The sequence below is a fragment of the Liolophura sinensis genome, chromosome 3 (genome assembly GCF_032854445.1).
Source record: "Liolophura sinensis isolate JHLJ2023 chromosome 3, CUHK_Ljap_v2, whole genome shotgun sequence".
Classification (NCBI taxonomy): Eukaryota; Metazoa; Mollusca; class Polyplacophora; order Chitonida; family Chitonidae; genus Liolophura; species Liolophura sinensis.
This window is the reverse complement of record NC_088297.1, coordinates 5174550-5195206: the sequence shown is the minus strand read 5'-3', so window position 1 is coordinate 5195206 and position 20657 is coordinate 5174550. Positions and strand designations below refer to the sequence as shown.

Below are 20657 nucleotides of genomic sequence, written 5' to 3'. Positions count from 1 at the left end.
TTATTTGTATGTTTTGTACAAACAGGGTGGAATATAAGCACTGTGTACCTCTGGGATATGACGGATATTCCTTTAGAAGTAGGAATCTGGATTAAAAAAACCATGCTTCAAACAACAACATGGTTGCCCTGTTCACAGTTGTTATTGGCCATACTCAAGACTTTTTCCCTTATATACAGTGGCTGTCAGTATTTAGGGTGGAGGAAATTAGTGTCTGTGGTAGACAGACGTAACATACAGGTTTGCACACCGTGTCGGTGCAAGTTGTTTTCATTCATTGTGAAGACTACGCAAATGGTCCACCATGCATTGTTGCTCGGTCTCTGTCACCAAGGCACAAAAAAAAAAAAGAGTGCGAGAGCGAGAATCCACAAATTCCCAGGATGTCTAAGTCTGGTTTTGAACCTGCATCTCAAGAGTCCCAGTGGTTGAATGGCAAGCAGTTTAACCACTCGGTCATGAGAAATCCAAACCAAGATGCCTCCATTTGCATTTGAATTTTTTCAAGAAAATCAAGAAATCTATCGAATTCATTGGTGACAACACGTAGTTTATTACAAGCACAAATTTTTCACATGGAATAAAAAATTTCCTACGCTTGACGAGAAAAAACTTCTGCCCTTACTGGTCTGACTATTTGACCATATCTTAGTTACATTATCTCTACAAAGCCTCCAGGTCAGGAACTTCATGCAAGATGACACAAATTACAGTTTAAGGCGTTGTTTGAGCTATGAAATAAATTCTACAGGTGTTTTGCTCCAATGCTGCTTGTAAGCTTCATCAAGGTCTGAAGACGAAAACGAAAGTTGTAAACGCTACAGATATTTTTTTTCTTACGAAAATGGAATGGTAATTACATTGAGTCGTTATGTAAATAACCTTCGTGCCACCTATAAAAACACCAAATTTACAAGCTAGGACAACATAAGCACAGAGCATATTTGCATGCGTTTATTAGGCAATTTATTGGAAATAAATGCTTTATATTTCACAAAACAAATATACATGTACAGGAGAAGCAGTATTAGCTATGGTCTAATGGGAAACACAAATCTGGAGTATTTAATTGACTTCAATGGCATGACATGATATCCATGCCATTACTATTAATATAACATAAATACATGTGCAGTTATATATAAAATACATTAGTTCGCGAAAGGAAATCAGGTTTTTTGAGAGTCAAAAACTCATTTTGAAAAGAGGGCAATATAACCTATATTAAATTCTTAGACAGCTTTTTTTTTTTCCAAATATAATATAATGAATATAATTAGCTTTAATCATTGCTGTCTAAATTTACAATCCAAATCCATTCTGCACCAATCAAATCAGGTTGTACAAATGTACACTAGTTAGAGTAGTCACTAATGTCTGATCAATGACAGCTGCTCATACATGCATATTGCAACAGACACAAAATGTACACTGATTGGATGGGCTACATCCTAATGATTAACGCTCTAATGGCGTCTGTTTTAACTGTAGCAGAATTGACCGAAGACGCGAAATGTCCTTCATGTTTTTGCTGTTCTTGGGATTAAATTCACAAAGTCGGCAGATTTTCTCCCAGTTGTGTCCGGAGGTTGTCTCATCTCGCTCTTTCACAAATGCAGCCTCGGCAGCTCTGCAGTAGAAGAGTACAACAAAGGGAGGTAATCTTGCTGTCAATGGTGATACCAGTACAGAAATGTTAGAAGTGGAAGAGAAATGACTTTTACTTGTGCACGTCATATACTATATCTGTGGGACAACATTCAGTTACATCATCACACCTGTGAAAAGGTGAAATCTTTAACCCAACAAAAATAAGATCAAAACAGGCGGAGGACACTTAATGTATTACACAAATCAGCTCTATGCCATTGCTGCTACTAATATCTGGCTAAGTACACCAGAGCCAAATGGCCAATAAAACGAATGCTATTTGGCCACTGACCCCTAATGACACTGAATGACATCAATAATTTCTTCGGCCAATAAAAGCAATGCCATCTGACTAATGACATCATGTTGATCGGCTAATGTTTGTTTGTTTTGTTTTGATTGGTGTTTTACGCCGTACTCAAGAATATTTCACTTATATGACGGCGGCCAGCATTATGGTGGGTGGAAACCGGGCACAGCCCGGGGGAAACCCACGACCATCCGCAGGTTGCTGGCAGACCTTCCCACTTACGGCCGGAGAGGATCGGCTAATGGCAATCATTGGCAGTAAAGCTCATCATTTCCAAATCATCTGGCAAGAAAAGATAAAAATGTCATCAAGCCCCTGATTGTCAGGGCCCTATATAAACCTCACTGAAACTTTCATTCGAACCTCAAACCTCCATGATGTTTTAATTACTATGTTTGATAACATTTGTGAGAATTGTGTCAGACCACCCTTACGATTACCGTCTGCATTAAACATTTGGTTTTTTTTTTTTGATTCGTGTTACGCCGTACTCAAGAATATTTCACTTATACGACGGCGGCCAGCATTATGGTGGGTGGAAACCGGGCACAGCCCGGGGGAAACCCATGACCATCCGCAGGTTGCTGGCAGACCTTCCCGCTTACGGCCGGAGAGGAAGTCAGCATGAGCTGGACTTGAACTCACAGCGACCGCATTGGTGAGAGGCTCCTGGGTCATTAAGCATTTGTTCAAATCCGATACATGGACCAAAATATGTTTCTATTTTTAAAGGAGAGCCATGCATGCAGAACACCACCATACCATCAGTGTTTACTACCCACCATATACATATGTACAATCATGCTTATTACTGTGACATTCATGCAAGACTACGCGAAACTGAACAATTTTTGTGTTCTACACTGAACTGTATTATAGTACATCAACAACATTTTGACATCTGTCTACAAACTATGAGTATTTAGTTCTTATTTTGTGCCAAAAAAAAAGATAAAAAATAGACAAATTTAATTTTATTCACCATATAGATATAACAGGAGTATACAGACATATATATCTATTAGCTTTAAATGGGAGTAAAGATCCGAAGAGCTGCTTCTATGCAACAATACAAATGTATCTGGATAAAAAAACAAAAAAGATACAAAATAGATAAAGATAAAAAAAAGTGTCTTGTAAATCTAAACAATTTTTGGTCTACTTTGTTTTATTTCTTATCAATCTATTTCATTAAACAAAAATGAAGAAAAAAAACCAAGGTGTAAATTTATCCGACACCTAATGATAACAATTGACCGATTGTGTTGCCGTCACCTTCAGAAACTACAGCTACTCCCATTACACAGGTGCAGTGTACGTCGAACTCTTGACAAGAGAAGAAAACGCACAATATTGACAACAGAAACCACACTTACGCCTGATTTTTTCTGGAACAATGGAAGCCAGCACAAAACAAACATATTAGTAATTTACCTAATTTCCTACATCACACAAAACTGTAAGAAATTGTTAGGAAAACTAGCATGTACATATATCATGATCAACTGTGATTGCGATGAATATGTGAGGAATATGTGAGGAATATGTCATGAATATGTGATGAATAGAAGTGATGAATATTTGAGGACTGCAAGGTGCAAAGTGATGAACAACTGACAGCTGAACAGTGCTCAAGTATAAACCTTAAAGGCTTGTTAAAGAACTTATGACACTGATTTGAATGGTTACATTCTGCATTATTCCTGAATTTAGACATCTGGGTTCGGTCGATCAAAACAGTTCGAAGACTTAACTGCAGATTAAACTTTAACCCAAGTCTCCAATTTTGTACTTAGCCAAAATAATTCCACAACTTTTGTACTTACTTTTGCCAAAAAATAATTGCATAACTGCATATTTATTTATTTATTTATTTATTTGATTGGTGTTTTACACCGTACTCAGGAATATTTCACTTATGCGACGGCAGCCAGCGTTATGGTTGGTGGAAACCGGGTAGAGCCCGGGGAAACCGACGACCATCCACAGGTTGCTAGCAGACCTTCCCACATACGACCGGAGAAGAAGTCAGCATGAGCGGGACTTCATAACTACATATTAAATATGAACTAAATCTGCTGCTGTTGTATTTTGACTAGACAACTGTGTTGGCTGTTGAATTTGGCTTAAATCCTAGGTTTAACACTTGTATCAGCTATTTGAATTTCCAGCAACTGGCCCCCGAGTTAGGTATTTTCTGTAAGTCAGCCAGAGAGAAATGCCAGTTCAATTGGCCATGTGTGCAAAAAATATCTCATGCTAATACTTGATGTTATAATATTACACCAAATGATCACAACATCAGAAATAAAAGTTTAGACATCAGTTAGATATAACTTTTAAGTTTGTTTCTTTGATTGGTGTTGTAGGCCAAGTTCAAGAATTTTTCTGTCCTGTGATGTCAGGGCAGGAATTCTCATTGAACAGTTAAACTGAACATCCTTTTTATCACAACAATTTATTATACAGCTAAAAGTGTGGTCCAATGAAATCAGCCGGATTGTACCATGTGACTATCCTGTACTTGGAGCTATACTGGATCCAGGATGCTGTATTTTTTTCATATCGTACGTTAGCAAAGGGAGGTAACTCTATATGCTAAAAGCATTGGGCTTTGCACTGCTGTGGTTATCGTTTGTTCTCTGCATTTCTGTAAACACTGACGATGTGGACGAGGGAATAAATTTCATTATTTGTTGATTTGCAAATTCCACAAAATACTAAAGTGAAGATCAAAAGTGACTTAGGAATATACAAGCGCTGGATACAGAGTGCATTGTCCACCGAGAACAGAGGGTCCACTACGGCTGAATCCGTACGTGTCTTCAATCGTTATTTTTGCACGAGCTGTAAGTCCTTGGACAGGTCCAGCCATATAATAAATAGGTCATTGTGAAGTGTTTTGTTCTATTGTACAATCGTAGTCATCCGTGTTGTATTGGAAATCTGCATGCCTGAAGCATCGCGTCCAATACAGATTTTCAACACAACATGGACTCTTCCGGTATCACTCCATAATGTGCACCTTACAATGACCTCATAATCACGAATATAAGTATAGTGGCTAACATTTCTCATCCCTACAATCCCTGTTACACATCCAATCCCTGCTTTGTACAATCCCTGTTACAATCCCTGTGTAATATGCACCCTGTTATATGTGTTTACAAAAATATTACCGTGGACAGAAGGTATGTTAAAACGATCAATACATGTACTGTCTGATACAGAAATACATTACTGACTGGTTTCCCATTTCAGTGACCTAAAGTCATATGAACAACAGGCCTGATGGACTGGGACGGGAAACCAGCCAGGACTCATTCCGAGCAGAAATAGTACACCACATCCATGTTAAACACAAAAGGTTTGAGAACCTATCAAATGGCCCCACAAGAGGAGATTTACACATTAAGATACATATTAAAGTGATTTACATAATAAACTGGTAAGTCAATATGAAGATTTCACAAAAAAACCCTAAACATGTACAGACAATGCAACCAAGACTGAAAATGACAACTTTAACCCTGGTCAACTCTTTTAACCTTTCAAACATTTCAGTCAATAAGGCGAGATTAAAAAATGTCAGACTTTTTTTTATTCTGTCCTTGCCCTCATGCACTGTAATTTGCAACAAAACACTGGACACCCAGTTTTGATCATTTGTGAATTTCTTTGCCTCATTTTTATGTGTAAGTTCAGTTTTAATTCTGTCACCAACTTTTTGGAATTTCTTTGCTGATATTTAAGTTTAGCACTTCTGTTGGCAGTTTACAAAGCTGACAATTACAAAGTTGTCAGTTACAAAGTCAGCAGTTTCAAAGTTGTCAGTTACAATGTTGACAGTTACATAGTTGTCAGTTACAAAGTCAGCAGTTTCAAAGTTGTCAGTTACAATGTTGACAGTTACATAGTTGTCAGTTACAAAGTCAGCAGTTTCAAAGTTGTCAGTTACAGAGTCATCAGTTACTCAGCTGTCAGTTACAAGGCCAGCAGTTACAAAGTTGTCTGATCATCTTTACCTGTTGTTCTCCTTGGTCTTGGTAAGTTGCTCTGCATTGTGTTTGTACCAATCTTCCAGCTCTTTCTTCGCCTGTGACCTCCATTCCTCTCTTTTCTTCTCTTCTTCCTCATCTATAAATAATAACAGTCACTGACTTCATCAATGTCCATAGCAAATAACAACACTAGTCGGCTTCACATGAACTTCAAACCAACGCAACTTTCTTGTAAATAAATCAAGTGCAATACTGCACACCTCCCGCCTAGGACATCACCCCAAAATGGTCTCATGGGGCCGTACCTTTGCGTGATCCTTCAGTCACGTCTTATCATTTGTTGTGTTTATACAAGAAATACATCTAAATAACATCATGTATTTATATTATTGTAAGGATGGTGTTTGCCTTAAATCGAAAAAACAAAAAAACCCAAAACAGGTATGTTTAGGACAGAATGAGGCATCTGTGGGATGCAGGCTTTTCACCGAAGGCTACTTTCGGTTGACAGACATGTGTAAGCATGACAAGTGGTTGCAAGTGTTTTTAACCAGTAACCTGAAATAGCTGGTGTGTTTTATTTTTATTTGACTGGTGTGTTAACGAAATTTTCAAGATAAGCCTTAATTATTGATGTCTACATTTTCTGTCATCAATTTTCCACAGCCAGCGTGTAGGCCTAGCAATGCTAGTCACAGTGGACGGATGTCTGACTCTGCAGGTGACTATCTGTCACGGAGCTCCCTACAGGTGCTCTACACACTCTCTAAAAGACTGCTAATCTGCTGCCTGGTTTTGACTTTTAGCCAGAGCTGTAATGTATCTAGTAAAGCAAAAAGTGGAGGTCTTAGAATATGAGGCTTATTATCTCATGAGACATGTGCTAGTAAGACATACATGGCAAAGTCAAAGGTCTGAGAAGAGCAAATTTCGATGTGCTAAGTCAACGTTCAGGTCTTTTACAGGTAGTGTTATAATCGCACATCTGCTCAAAAACAATCACACACCTGCTCAAAAACAATCACACACCTGCTCAAAAACAATCACACACCTGCTCAAAAACAATCACACATCTGCTCAAAAACAAACACGAAAATCAGAAGGTACGTGTATTTGTCGCAGGAATTGATACTTAGCAAATCGTTCTGTATGCCTGTATTTATATCTCTATTTGAGACCTTTCTTGCTCTGCTTAACAACCATGAATGACAGCTGTATCAGTTACAGACAAACACGTACCTTTCTTCTCCAGCATCTTTGTCTGTTCTTCTCGCCACTTCTTGATCTTCTCCGGCTCCGCTCTCTGTCTGTCTACGTGGGAGATGGCTGAGTATGTGTCCGTCGGTCCGTTAGTCTGTCAACAACACAACAACGCATGCTACACTTCTCTTCTTCAATCACAGTATTCACTTATTTATCAGATGCATTGTGACCCAGGAGCCTCTCACCAATGCGGTCGCTGTGAGTTGAAGTCCACCTCATGCTGGCTTGCTCTCCGACCGTATGTGGGAAGGTCTGCCAGCAACCTGCGGATGATCGTGGTTCCTCCCACCATAATCCTGGCCGCTGTCGTACAAGTGAAATGACTACGGTGTAAAACACCAATCAAATAAATATATGATGGCTGCATGATTGTGGAGAAAATCAAGGAAAACCAACAACCATTAGCATGTTGCCGAAGACCATCCCACGTGCCACTAGAAAGGAATTTAGATTCACATTGGTGAGAGGCTGCTCCATCACTGTGCTGCGCGTGCCCACTCACCACTCAGCCGACTCCAAAGTACTAAAGGGCATGCTATAAATCACTAATACATGATAATGTCATCACATTTTTTTACCTGATATACAAATCTTTACTCAGGTAAATGTTAGAGCTTGTGGCAAGTCCTTCACCATTTTACAATGCATGATGCAATATCTTATTTCTGAAGACAAGTTGTGCATAAAACGTGACACCCTGAAAAACTTAAATTTAATGACATAATACAGACAAATGTATACAAAAATCACATCAGCTGATACCAGAAATGTCACAAAATAAAGATTAACTTAGATCCACTCATACTGAGTATCCATCCTCAGAAACATTTTGTGGACACCACTGAATTCACTTAATTGACAATTTGTGGACACCACTTAATTGACAATTCCACAGCCCATTCACAAAAGCAACCGTCACCTCCAGGTTAAAAACACAAACTTGAGGCAACCCAAAAAGTTTATATTTATTAATTTGATTGGTGTTTTACGCCGCACTAAAGAATATTTCACTTATACGAAGACGGCCAGCATTATGGTGGGAGGTAACCGGGCAGAGCCCGAGGGAAACCCACAATCATCAGCAGACTGCTGTCAGACCTTCCCACTTACAGCTGGAGAGGAAGCCAGAATCAGCTGGACTTGAACTCACAACGATCACACAAAAAGTTTATAGTAAAGGAGCCTGTGTACACATTATTATTATTATTATTGTTTATATTTATACGTTTTATGATGTTTACTATGTATTGTATGTTGTGTTTACTGGAGTGTTACAGGGTCTTTGTACTTGTCTTGCATTGGCAAACTTAAACAACAAAAACCAATGCCATAAAGTCGACAATCATAACTTTCCCATGTATATTTTAAAATCAAAACCTTTCATAAAGTACACATGAGAAAGAAAAATTCAACGAACTCTTTTTCTCCCAATAATGTCCATGTTTAACTGATATTTCTAACAGATTATTAAAAGCATTGTGACTAGGAGTGATTTTAACTACCATGTTTTGCATGTCTTAATGCTCATAAATTACAACTTGTGAACACAAGTCTTGCCACATCTGCTAGTGGGGAGGAAGAAACTTAATTACCAGTACCATTATTAATGAAAGTAAATAAACTGCAAACTTGACTGAGTGTTTCTCATGTGAGTTAATATTAAAGCATGAAGACTGCCACCACAATACACACCGGCCGCAACCACATTACAGACTGGCCGACCCCCACATTACAGACCGGCCGCCACATTACAGACTGGCCGACCCCCACATTACAGACCGGCCGCCACATTCCTGGCCCCGCCGGCCACCACATTACAGACCGGCCAGTAATCCTGTTACTACCCATTAGCTCTCAGAGCCCAGCTATTAACATTTAAAGTACCTGAGAAGCTTGTACAAAAGTATCACCCATTCATTTGTTTAAATATCACATTTTCAACTCACAGAATGTCAATGAAAGGATCAAAACATTTCATGGTTCAAGACCAAAAAAATTCGGCCAATTAATGTGTTTCACAGGTGTGAAATGTATTAGATCTCATTTGTATTATAATTATAAAACAAATTAAAGGGGATAAAATACAATAATCAATCATTTATTAGTCAAAAATTCTGAATATTTGCATGATATAATTTACTTATTTGCTTGGTGCTTTACACCGTACTCAAGAATATCTTGCATAATATAAAGTTCTCCTTGTGATGACTTTGCATCAATTTGAGGTCATCACTTTAATAAATTAGGGGCTCTTAAAACTGAGTGAAAGACAAAACATTCCCACACCTACAAGATCTCAGATGTGAAGTAAAGTCACATGACAGCACGTTAGGAAATACATAATTCTTAATTTGATTTACTGTAATTCTTCAACCCTTTCCGCATGTTTGCGCAGTGTTTATTTTCACAAATTCTGAGAGCGTTACTCTGTGTTAACCGATAAAACTATACTTTTTGTAAAGCCCCGAAACTGGCCAATCCAACCAATGTAGTTCAATGTCTCCAAAATCAAATTCAAAATGTGCATAAATTGCACTGGAAGTTGCTTTTGTGCCAAGAGGTTGAGGAAATAGGGTATTCATTAATGTATTTGGTTTTTGTTAACGCCTGTACTCAATGCGAAGCTGTCAGTGGGTGGAGGAAATAAGTGACCCTTCAAAAATGGCCTTCCCGTAGGTGACTTTAATAGACATTCAAGCCATACTGGTGGAAGGCAAGTGGTCTTCAGTTAATATTTGACTACGCACACAACCACGTGTGCATCATTAACCCCTTACTGTCTCCAAAGTCCCTTCAGCAAAGGAATCAATAAACTTCCTAGCCAAAGCCAGGATTGAACACACAACCAGAGACCGATTCATTAGTCACGGTTGTTTTTGATTTACACATGTATTTGATTAGTGTTTTACGCCGTACTCAAGAATATTTCATTTATATGACGGCGGCCAACATTATGGAGGGAGGGAGGAAACCGGTCACAGCCAGAGGGAAACCAACAAGCAACTAGGTTGATGGCAGATCTTCCCACCTACGGCTGGAGAGGAAGCCAGCATGAGCTGGACTTGAACTCACAGTGACCATGTTGCTGGGAGACTCCTGGGTCATTTTGCCATGCTGGTGTGCTTACCCAGAATCTTTTGATGTTCTCGAGTGAGAATGTAAACAATTTTCATCTGCTGACTTGGGGGAAAGTCAAGTTGACTCTCTCTCAATAACTGCACAAAATATCTGAGATGTCAAGCCACAAACTCTACATTAAGCTTTTCTGAAGATAGAATTTTAGTGGGTTTTTCTACAAATAGCAACTACCTCAGAAGTTATCAGCACCAGTCAGAACATGCAGGAGAAACTAACACATAAAATACACAAATAATTCTCACAAGGGTATCATTTGATTCTCCACCTATCTGGTCACTGAATGAATTCGGCGCTGAATTGTCTCCGAACTCATCTAGCATGTTGCCATCTCCTCCAGTCTGAAAACGAGGCAGCATAATGGAGTCCGAACAAAAGAAAAACAAACAACAACAACATTGTTAGCATGCCAACAAGGAAAGGTTTCCAGAAGGTCAGAGGTCAAGCAGCATTGGGATGAAAATTCCCAACAATTTTACCAAGGATATGGGTGTGTTTGGGGACTTGGAACTGGGCTTAGGAGCAGAGTGGGACTGATTTGGATTCTGGAAAGGTGACTCTGCACTGGACTTGGGACGGGACTGGGCTTGGGAGCAGAATGGGGCTGATTTGGGTTCTGGAAAGGTGACTCTGCACTGGGTTTGGGACTTGGCTTGGGAGCAGAATGGGGCTGATTTGGGTTCTGGAAAGGTGACTCTGCACTGGACTTGGGACTTGGGACTTGGGACTGGGCTTGGGAGCACAACGAGACCATTTGGGTTGACCGAAATTGTGGCAGCCATACCAGAACAACAAAGGTGTGGGACATATCATACTTACAGCCGGTACAGTGTAGTTTATAGAAGCGTAATATAGAAGTGTAGTTTAGAAGCGTAATATAGAAGTCTGATAAGATTCTAAGGTCTCATACTAATAGATTAACAAAATCGAAGACTTCAGTTTGTACAAGGCAGCTGACATCCCATTCGGTAAATGTTTTTAACAACTGGCTCCTGAAGCCATTTTCACAATACACCATATGTAAATTTTCCTTGTCAATACTACAGGTATCTTTCACAATACATTACATGTAAATTTTCCTTGTCAATGCTATCTTTCACAATACATTACATGTAAATTTTCCTTGTCAGTACTATCTTTCACAACACATTACATGTAAATTTTCCTTGTCAATACTACATGTATCTTTCACAATACATTACATGTAAATTTTCCTTGTCAATACTTCATGTATCTTTCACAATACATTACATGTAAATTTTCCTAGTCAATACTATCTTTCACAACACATTACATGTAAATTTTCCTTGTCAATACTACATGTATCTTTCACAATACATTACATGTAAATTTTCCTTGTCAATACTATCTTTCACAACACGACATGTAAATTTTCCTTGTCAATACTACATGTATCTTTCACAATACATTACATGTAAATTTTCCTTGTCAGTACTATCTTTCACAACACATTACATGTAAATTTTTCTTGTCAATACTACATGTATCTTTCACAATACATTACATGTAAATTTTCCTAGTCAATACTATCTTTCACAACACATTACATGTAAATTTTCCTTGTCAATACTACATGTATCTTTCACAATACATTACATGTCAATTTTCCTTGTCAGTACTATCTCACTTACGCTGCAACAGCAAAGAAAGTGTATATCTGTACGTGTACTCTTAAAACATTTCATCTACAGATTCTCAAACTGATTCCTGTAACCATGATCTTGCATGAATTATTTATTTGTTTATTTCACTGAAGCTGATCTTGCATGAAGCCTGAAGCAGGGATTACTGGGTTTGATTCATTTGGGTCAGTATTGTACACTGTCGTACATGTAGTTTGCTTCATTTGAGTCAGTATTGTACACTGTCGTACATGTAGTTTGATTCATTTGGGTCAGTATTGTACACTGTCGTACATGTAGTTTGCTTTATTTGGGTCAGTATTGTGCATTGTCGTACAAGTAGTTTGATTCATTTGGGTCAGTATTGTACACTGTCGTACATGCAGTTTGATTCATTTGGGTCAGTATTGTACACTGTCGTACAAGTAGTTTGATTCATTTGGGTCAGTATTGTACATTGTCGTACAACATTTGGGTCAGTATTATACACTGTTGTACATGTAGTTTGATTCATTTGGGTCAGTATTGTACACTGTCGTACAAGTAGTTTGATTCATTTGGGTCAGTATTGTACACTGTCGCACATGTAGTTTGATTCATTTGGGTCAGTATTGTACATTGTCGTACATGTAGTTTGATTCATTTGGGTCAGTATTGTGCATTGTCGTACAACATTTGGGTCAGTATTATACACTGTTGTACAAGTAGTTTGATTCATTTGGGTCAGTATTGTACATTGTCGTACAAGTAGTTTGATTCATTTGGGTCAGTATTGTACACTGTCGTACAACATTTGGGTCAGTATTGTACACTGTCGTACAACATTTGGGTCAGTATTGTACACTGTCGTACAACATTTGGGTCAGCGTGTTACATCACACATATTTTAGGTCACTCTGCGGGAAGTTGATGTTCGGGATGGTGTGCTTCTTAATCTGGAATGTGGTTGAGGATATAAATGAGCAGGTGTCACAACTAGTCACTGTAATCCTCGCCACGATAAATATAATAACTGTAATCAATCATTTTTACGGTAAATTTCTTTTCAAACTGTTCAAATAGAAAATATACCATTTTTATTGCTTATGACAGTGTCCACGTGTGATCAAAGGTGTATAAAAGCAGGAAGAAGCTAGATGTAAACACACAAATCTCACAAGAGTGTCATTAGGGACACCAAAGCTGTCACCCATCGGTTCACCACCAGCAGGGTTGCCTAACAAATCGGTTGCAGAACTGTCGCCAAACCCATCGAGCAGGACGCCGCTGCCACCACCACCTAGAGTCTGAAATCATGCCAGCAGCAGCATGGAGACACACATATTGGTGACAGACAATGTAGGTAACTTGAGTCATGAGCTGTCAGTCTTCAAACATTCAAGTAACACATGGATTAACTCCCCTTAATAATGTCACAAAGGATCCTGATGAAGGGAAAGTAGGAACATAGGGCTTGGCAGAAACTGTATTCTGGACGATGTTATTGGATTATCACATTTTTTCTGGTCTAAGAAAGTTCTTCAAGCCATCCTGATTAAGTCAAGAAAAGCTGATGATATCGAGGTAGCGAGGAGGGGGTGGATAGAACAGCCTTATCTGAGACATCATGTTTTATGGTTTTGAGGGATTTACTCGGCTAGGTAATTCAAGCAGCACGTTGGTATAAAACACAGGCCATGGGGATGTCGTAAAAGAGAATAACTGAATTTCACCACAGTGTTGTGAGTAACAAAAAGAGACAATCACAGTTTTTTTTTATATTTTACTTAGGAAGACTTATTCAGTGCATATTCAAGCAACATGAAGATATACAGTAAACCTGAAAGTGTTTTGATATTGAATGATCTTTTGTCATATGTTGTGAGTAACAAAAAGAGACAATCACAGTTTTTTTTTATGTTTTACTTAGGAAGACTTATTCAGTTCATATTCAAGCAACATGAAGATATACAGTAAACCTGAAAGTGTTTTGATATTGAATGATAGGAATGTAGCAGAAAGAGGGAATGGACAATTTGGGGTAATCAACCAAACCTTGGACTTAAATGTAAACTATTTCATGGCAGATATCACAATGGGCCTTCCCATGTAAGTTAATTAAGCAACACAGAGACATAACCTCAAAACTTAACAGGGGATACATCGCGACAGAGCAGGACTTGTGAACTGGGAAATATTTAGCCATTTTTATACATTTTCACTTGAACATAACAGATTTTATGAGGAAAACAAATAATAGATGTATGTGACACATGGCAAGTTTCATTTGGTCAAAAATCACAAATATCTGCTCTAGCTTGCTATAATTTTCAACTACAGTGTAAGAGAACAAGACACAGACACCAAAGTCTCAGTGACTTTCTATTTTATGTTAAGATTAATAGTTAGCTTGAAGAATATGTATAGAGAGCATCATATTCCAATGAAAAAATCTAACTAATAAACAGTACGGATTGATTTGTGAGAAAAGTCAAACTCCTATCAGGGGCTGCACTTCCTAATACTCCCTGTGAGGCCAAAAGACAGCTGGACATCGGATGTGGTGGTGGCACATTTTCTAATACCGGGAGGGGGTGGCTAGCATGAAGCGGGACCTCGGGCTACAGAGGGGGTAAGGATTTGCTGGACAACACACGTACAACTAACTGCTCATCTGTTTGGGACACTTGCATCTACTTATCTAATCTACCCCCCAATACCATCATCCAAAATGCGAAATGTACACAGACAAAGAGGGTCATTATACAAATAATTGAATTTCAAGCTTTTTTTCAGCTGGGGGCTGCTATAAACACATTGTGCATGTTTTGGTATTGGATTATGTAAATTATGTATCCATATGTTATTATGCTACTTTAATTCTCCAACCTTTTTGCATGCTGGCAAGGCATTTACTCTAGCATATTCTGAAGGCATTATCGTGTCATGTCTGTGTAGACGGATAAAATTATACTGTTTGTGAAGCCCAATTCAGCCAATGTACCTTTGTCTCCAAAAAAAAAAATTTTAAATGTGCATGAAATGCTCTGAAAGTTGCTCGTTAAAATGCTAACAATTTTTTGTAGCTGAGTTGACGTGATTTGCCATTTTGTTCAGCTCTTTGTTTGCGAAGAATATGTGACAAGCAAACCACATGTTATTTACTTATTTATTTGATTGGTGTTTTACGCTGTACTCAAGAATATTTCACTTATACGACGACGGCCAGCATTATGGTGGGTGGAAACCGAGCAGAGTCCAGGGGAAACCCACAACCATCCGCAGGTTGCTGGCAGACCTTCCCACGTACGGCTGGAGACGAAGCCAGCATGAGCTGGACTTGAACTTACAGCGACCGCATTGGTGAGATACTCCTGGGTCATTACGCTGCGCTAGCGCGCTAACCTACTGAGCCACGGAGGCCCCTCAAACCACATGTAGTGATGATGATACTGACGCTGAACAATATAAAAACCCATGTTCCCAATCTTGTATAATAACACCTTGTAAGTCACTGGCTGATAAATCTCATGTTGGTACATGCATGGGGAAAAAACACACAGGTGCTGGTCAAAGACAAGACAAAACCACACAGGGAACAAGCAACTCGGCCTGGGAACATAAACACAGGTTGCAGTGCAGTGCTGATGTCATATGTCACGGTTCAGTTGTTACAAGAATATTACGAGAGTTGGCAGGGGAAAAAACGAATAAACAGAATTTGCTTTAGGTTAATCAATTCAATAATCTGTGCCTCTATCAAACTGAAAAACTTAGTGATCCTACAAGGCAACTTTACAAGCAAACGATGTTACAATATCTGCAAAACGTATTCTTTACACTTAACAGCAAAGTGCTTTAGCAAACAAAATATTCAACGTGTTCAGTGAAAAACAAAACAGAAGCCCTAGCCCCGGAGGACTCCAACTCCTTTTCTTATCCTGGCCTAATGTCGTTGGAGCCTCAATGCTAACAGTATTAATTTCTTTCTCAATGAAGGTCCAAGCCGATTCTCTTTGTCATCAAACAACTCTTGTGCAAATAAAAGACACCAACTTAAAGACCTGCTTTCGGCACCCCCCCCCCCCCCCCCCCAATCGCCACTATATGTCCCTACTCGCTTTAGAATAGATTTATTATAGCCATGAAGGCTTCCTCGGCCGTGGATGCCATGTTGAGCAGCTACATGCATGTCCTGCTTTATAATGGAGCACTAGGAACATGGCTGCCAGGGCCAAGGAGAGTGTGCCATGAAAGCCTTCAAGGCTATGATAAATCTATTCTAGAGCGAGCAGGGACCTATCGTGCAGGTGCAGTGGGTGTAGAAAGCAGGTCTTTAGGTTGGTGTCTTTATTTGCACAAGACTTGTTCGATAACAACGGGGATCTGCCTGGTCCTTTGTTGAGTAAGAAATTAATACTGTTAGTGTTGAGACTCCAACGACGCTAGGCCAATATAAGAAAAGGAGTTGGGGCTACAAAAGCCTCAATCTCATGACAGTTGCCATGGTGATGGTCTTCCATCAATCAGTAACTGACCTGAGGTTCCTGAGCTCCGTCCCCAAAAATGTCCTCGGATGATTCAGCTGGCCCTGCCTCGGCACCGAAGGGATCAAATCCATCATCTGAAAAAACAACAATCAGGTGTAATTTATGCAAGCCATTTATGATAAAGCTCTATTAACAAGCTTTTTCTAAAATTTTGCAATCAAAATATTAACAGATACTGACTCTGTTTGAGAAATGTTAAGATCATACAAACCTCAATAACATCACTGACACATTACAAATTTGGCCTTCAACAAAAGATAGCGAAACATGCTCAGTTTGCGGACTAGGAGTAAAATAAGACAGAGAAATTAAGACAGATGTTTGCAGAGCTACAATATCATATGATAATGAGAGGCTAAAGTTAAAAGTTAAACAAAATTACTCAATTCTGACTAATCTAGCGAGACAGAAAACTGACCACATCACAGGGGGTGATGGCCACTTTATTGTGGCCACCAGAGATCGATAAACAATCTGTCATAATCAATCCACCATAACTTCATAATTTATCAGGTCTATTACCAATGGCTTTTACCATTTCTTTCACAGTTACAATCCTGAAGGTCTTCCCGGAAGATAAAATGTGCAAATAAAGCACAATAGCTTCTAATTTTAGTGAAATCTGACTTAATTTTGGAGCTAATCGGTGAAATCAACCAGCTTTGTCGATGCCACACGCCCCCACCCACGAATCCACGCCGATGCCACTGCATTTCAACAGGCACCGACATGTGAACTCGAATAGACCCTGTTACCTGCAGGTGGCTGCGAACTGTCGGCCCCCAAACTGTCCCCTTCTAACTCCGCCAACTGATCCTGCTCTCTGGCCAGAAAAGCGGCGGCTGGGTCATCTTCTGTTGGGGCTTGGGGTTGCTCAGCGCTCTCAAATTCACTAAGGTCAGCCATCTTTCTTGTGAGGTGTATCCGGAAGTGCTCGGAAATGGACGAACGTAAAGAAATATCATCGGGAATTTACGGCGAAACAGGAAAGACAACCGCGTATGTAAATGTCGTTCGTTGTCACTCAAGAGTTATTCCCCTTGACAATTGAGTTTTTCTCCGATGCGCGCTCTATTTTTGATGCATTTTATGACACTTTGCGTACATCGGAATGAATGATTTGCGGGTGTTGATGGCAAGGCAGGAATTTGGGGTGGAAGTGGAAGTATGATATCTGAATTTTCAGTAACGCTAAATTAAATAATTTACTCATTGATTAATTGGTATTTAACGCTGTAATTATTATGTCTCTTTATAACGGTGATCAGGGTAATGCATGATGTATAGGGGCTTGTCTGACTGGAGTAAACCACTGGCCTTTGGTAAGTAACTAAATATCTTTCTGACCTGCTACGTACACGTTTTCACCTTTATAAGTGCATACCAAACTAATGTAACATGCGCTTTCGGCAGCATACAGCTGTTCCTATCGATACTAGCACTTACGCCACTTGACCATGATCATTCGGTCTACATGACGTCACTTAAAAACAACGTTACAAAATACTCAAGTATTGTCTCGGACTCACCGGGCGCTAGCGATGATTGCCGAGAGCGATGTTCGAAACGTCATAATGCTGGCCACGTCACGTTACCACAGCGTGACACAGAGGACGTCGTGTTGACTTTGCTTTAACATCAAGTATGTTTTCGCGTTGAGGACGAGTCGTTTCAGAAGCTGTCTTAATCAACGAACTATGCGTAATAGTTAGTTGTTTACACAGAGGTAAGTTTATTCAATAATGTAAACGACTTACAATCCAGAGCAGCGACGACAGTGTTTGATAGCTGGTAAATTGTCACATGTAACTGGTGAAATACAGCTTCTTGTCAATTTACCTGTTAGAGTTTTATTCCAACTGTCCATGTAATTGCTTAAAAAGTAGCAAATTACACGCCCTAGCACCATGGCTTACGCACAATCAAGTAAAAAAAAAAAAGACATACAGTGATGCTAATTGCAAATTTATCAGACGTCACTGATCTGGAATATCTCAAAATGCTGTATTGTCATGTAAACATTAACACACATGAAAGCATTGCAAAAGGACCAGGATTCGGGGATGCTGAGCAAACCAGCAGAATCCTGGTACACGCAGGAATACAATATAAAACACTTCCAGTAGAAAGAGTATTTCCTTTCTTTGTGTATCATATTTTCCTTTATATTTATTTATTTATTTATAATACTCAAGAATATTTCACTTACACGATGGCGGCCAACATTATAATGGGAGTCTTCGGGAAACCCACGACCATCCGCAGGTTGCTATCAGACCTTCCCACGCACGGGTCTCTCCCTAATGGGATCGCTGTGAGTTCAAGTCCACCCCATCCTTATTTGCTCTCCAAGGTCACTGCAAAGCGCTGGCACGCTAACCACTGGGAACATACATACTGAAGCAAAACGACACCATAGTAAATTTATGCGTTGGACTGCGTTATGACAACTTTGTCAAATTGGCCCCTGGAGTATTATATGGTTGGCGGTTTGTATACGAATTTAGATACACCGTAAAGATCCGTCCTAATTGTTTTACTCGGCCGCAAGTGGGAAGGTCTTCCAGCAACCTGCGGGTGGTCCGGGTTCTGTCCGGTTTCCTCCCGCTGTCGTATAAGTGAAATATTCTTCAGTACGGCGTAAAACACCGATGAAATAAATAAATAAATAAATAATTGTTTTACTTTATATAGTTTGCCAGTTATTTTAGGGTTTTGGACAGTACATTCTTTTTGGAAATTAGTTGCTCACGTGAAACTTCCATAATAGTTGAGGATTGATATATGAATCTCTGTTAAGACGAGTAGATTTGTGTGACACGGTCGAGTACAACATGTATATAGACATTGCCTCGACAATGTCACCTTTACTGTTGGGAACTGGGTCAAGTACTGTAGACATTGCCTCGCCATGGTAGTTACGGGTGCTTTGTGGAACTGGATCTAGTACTGTAGACATTGCCTCGCCACGGTAGTTACGTGTGCTTTGTGGAATTGGACCAAGTACTATTAACAGATAGCCTCGCTTTGGTGGCTACGCCTGTGTTGTGGAACTGGTCCAAGTACTGTAGACATTGCCTCGGCATGGTAGTTACGTGTGCTTTGTGGAACTGGATCTAGTACTGTAGACTTGCCTCGGCATGGTAGTTACGTGCGCTTTGTGGAACTGGAACAAGTACTATTGACAGATAGCCTCGCCATGGTAGTTACGTGTGCTTTGTGGAATTGGACCAAGTACTGTTAACAGATAGCTTCGCTTTGGTGGCTACGCCTGTTTTGTGGAACTGGTCCAAGTACTGTAGACATTGCCTCGGCATGGTAGTTATGTGTGCTTTGTGGAACTGGATCTAGTGCTGTAGACATTGCCTCGCCATGGTAGTAACGTGTGCTTTGTGGAACTGGATCTAGTACTGTAGACATTGCCTCGCCATGGTAGTTACGTGTGCTTTGTGGAACTGGACCAAGTACTATTGACAGATAGCCTCGCTTTCGTAGTTACGTGTGCTTTGTGGAACTGAATCTAGTACTGTAGACTTGCCTCGCCATGGTAGTTACGTGCGCTTTGTGGAACTGGACCAAGTACTATTGACAGATAGCCTCGCTTTCGTAGTTACGTGTGCTTTGTGGAACTGAATCTAGTACTGTAGACTTGCCTCGGCATGGTAGTTACGTGCGCTTTGTGGAACTGGAACAAGTACTATTGACAGATAGCCTCGCCATGGTAGTTACGTGTGCTTTGTGGAACTGTGTAATGTAATGTTGATATTGATCTGTCATGCTAATTATTTGGCTGAACTGTATCAAAAGCATGTGTCATTTACCACATTCTAATCTCTCTCGTTTTTCCAGACACCATGGACGAGCGTCCCTGGCGAAAATACCTGGAACCTTTGAGAGGTTTGGGAATTCCAATATCGCGATCTCGGCAGGAGGAAATAGAGCTAGCAGAGAACATCTTGACCGGCGCAGTGCCCTGGGCTGGACCTCCTTCCGGCGAGACGTCGAAAGGTAAACGGCGATCTCACACGGAATTATGCTCCTTTATACTCTCGCAGAATCTCATTTGATATCGCGTTACTCAATGGAGAGACTAAATGTGTAATCATTGAAAATGTTGAAAAATCAG

The 20657-nt window shown here is 39.7% G+C and overlaps 1 protein-coding gene across 2 annotated transcripts; it reads right to left on the bottom strand.

Moving 5' to 3' along the window:
- Positions 1-543: 543 nt before the first annotated feature.
- On the bottom strand, positions 544-17446 carry LOC135463743 (clathrin light chain B-like). Of its 2 annotated transcripts, XM_064741160.1 has the most exons (6): positions 17287-17446; positions 16520-16605; positions 10605-10700; positions 7201-7315; positions 5986-6097; positions 544-1630 (listed from the first exon to the last, which is right to left on the bottom strand). In XM_064741160.1, exons 1-6 carry the CDS (start codon positions 17435-17437, stop codon positions 1459-1461), a joined length of 732 nt encoding a protein of 243 aa, XP_064597230.1. In that variant the 5' UTR covers positions 17438-17446; the 3' UTR covers positions 544-1458. The 2 variants fall into 2 exon arrangements, with proteins under 2 accessions (XP_064597230.1, XP_064597231.1); XM_064741161.1 differs by lacking the exon at positions 10605-10700.
- Between the last annotated feature and the right edge of the window lie 3211 nt (positions 17447-20657).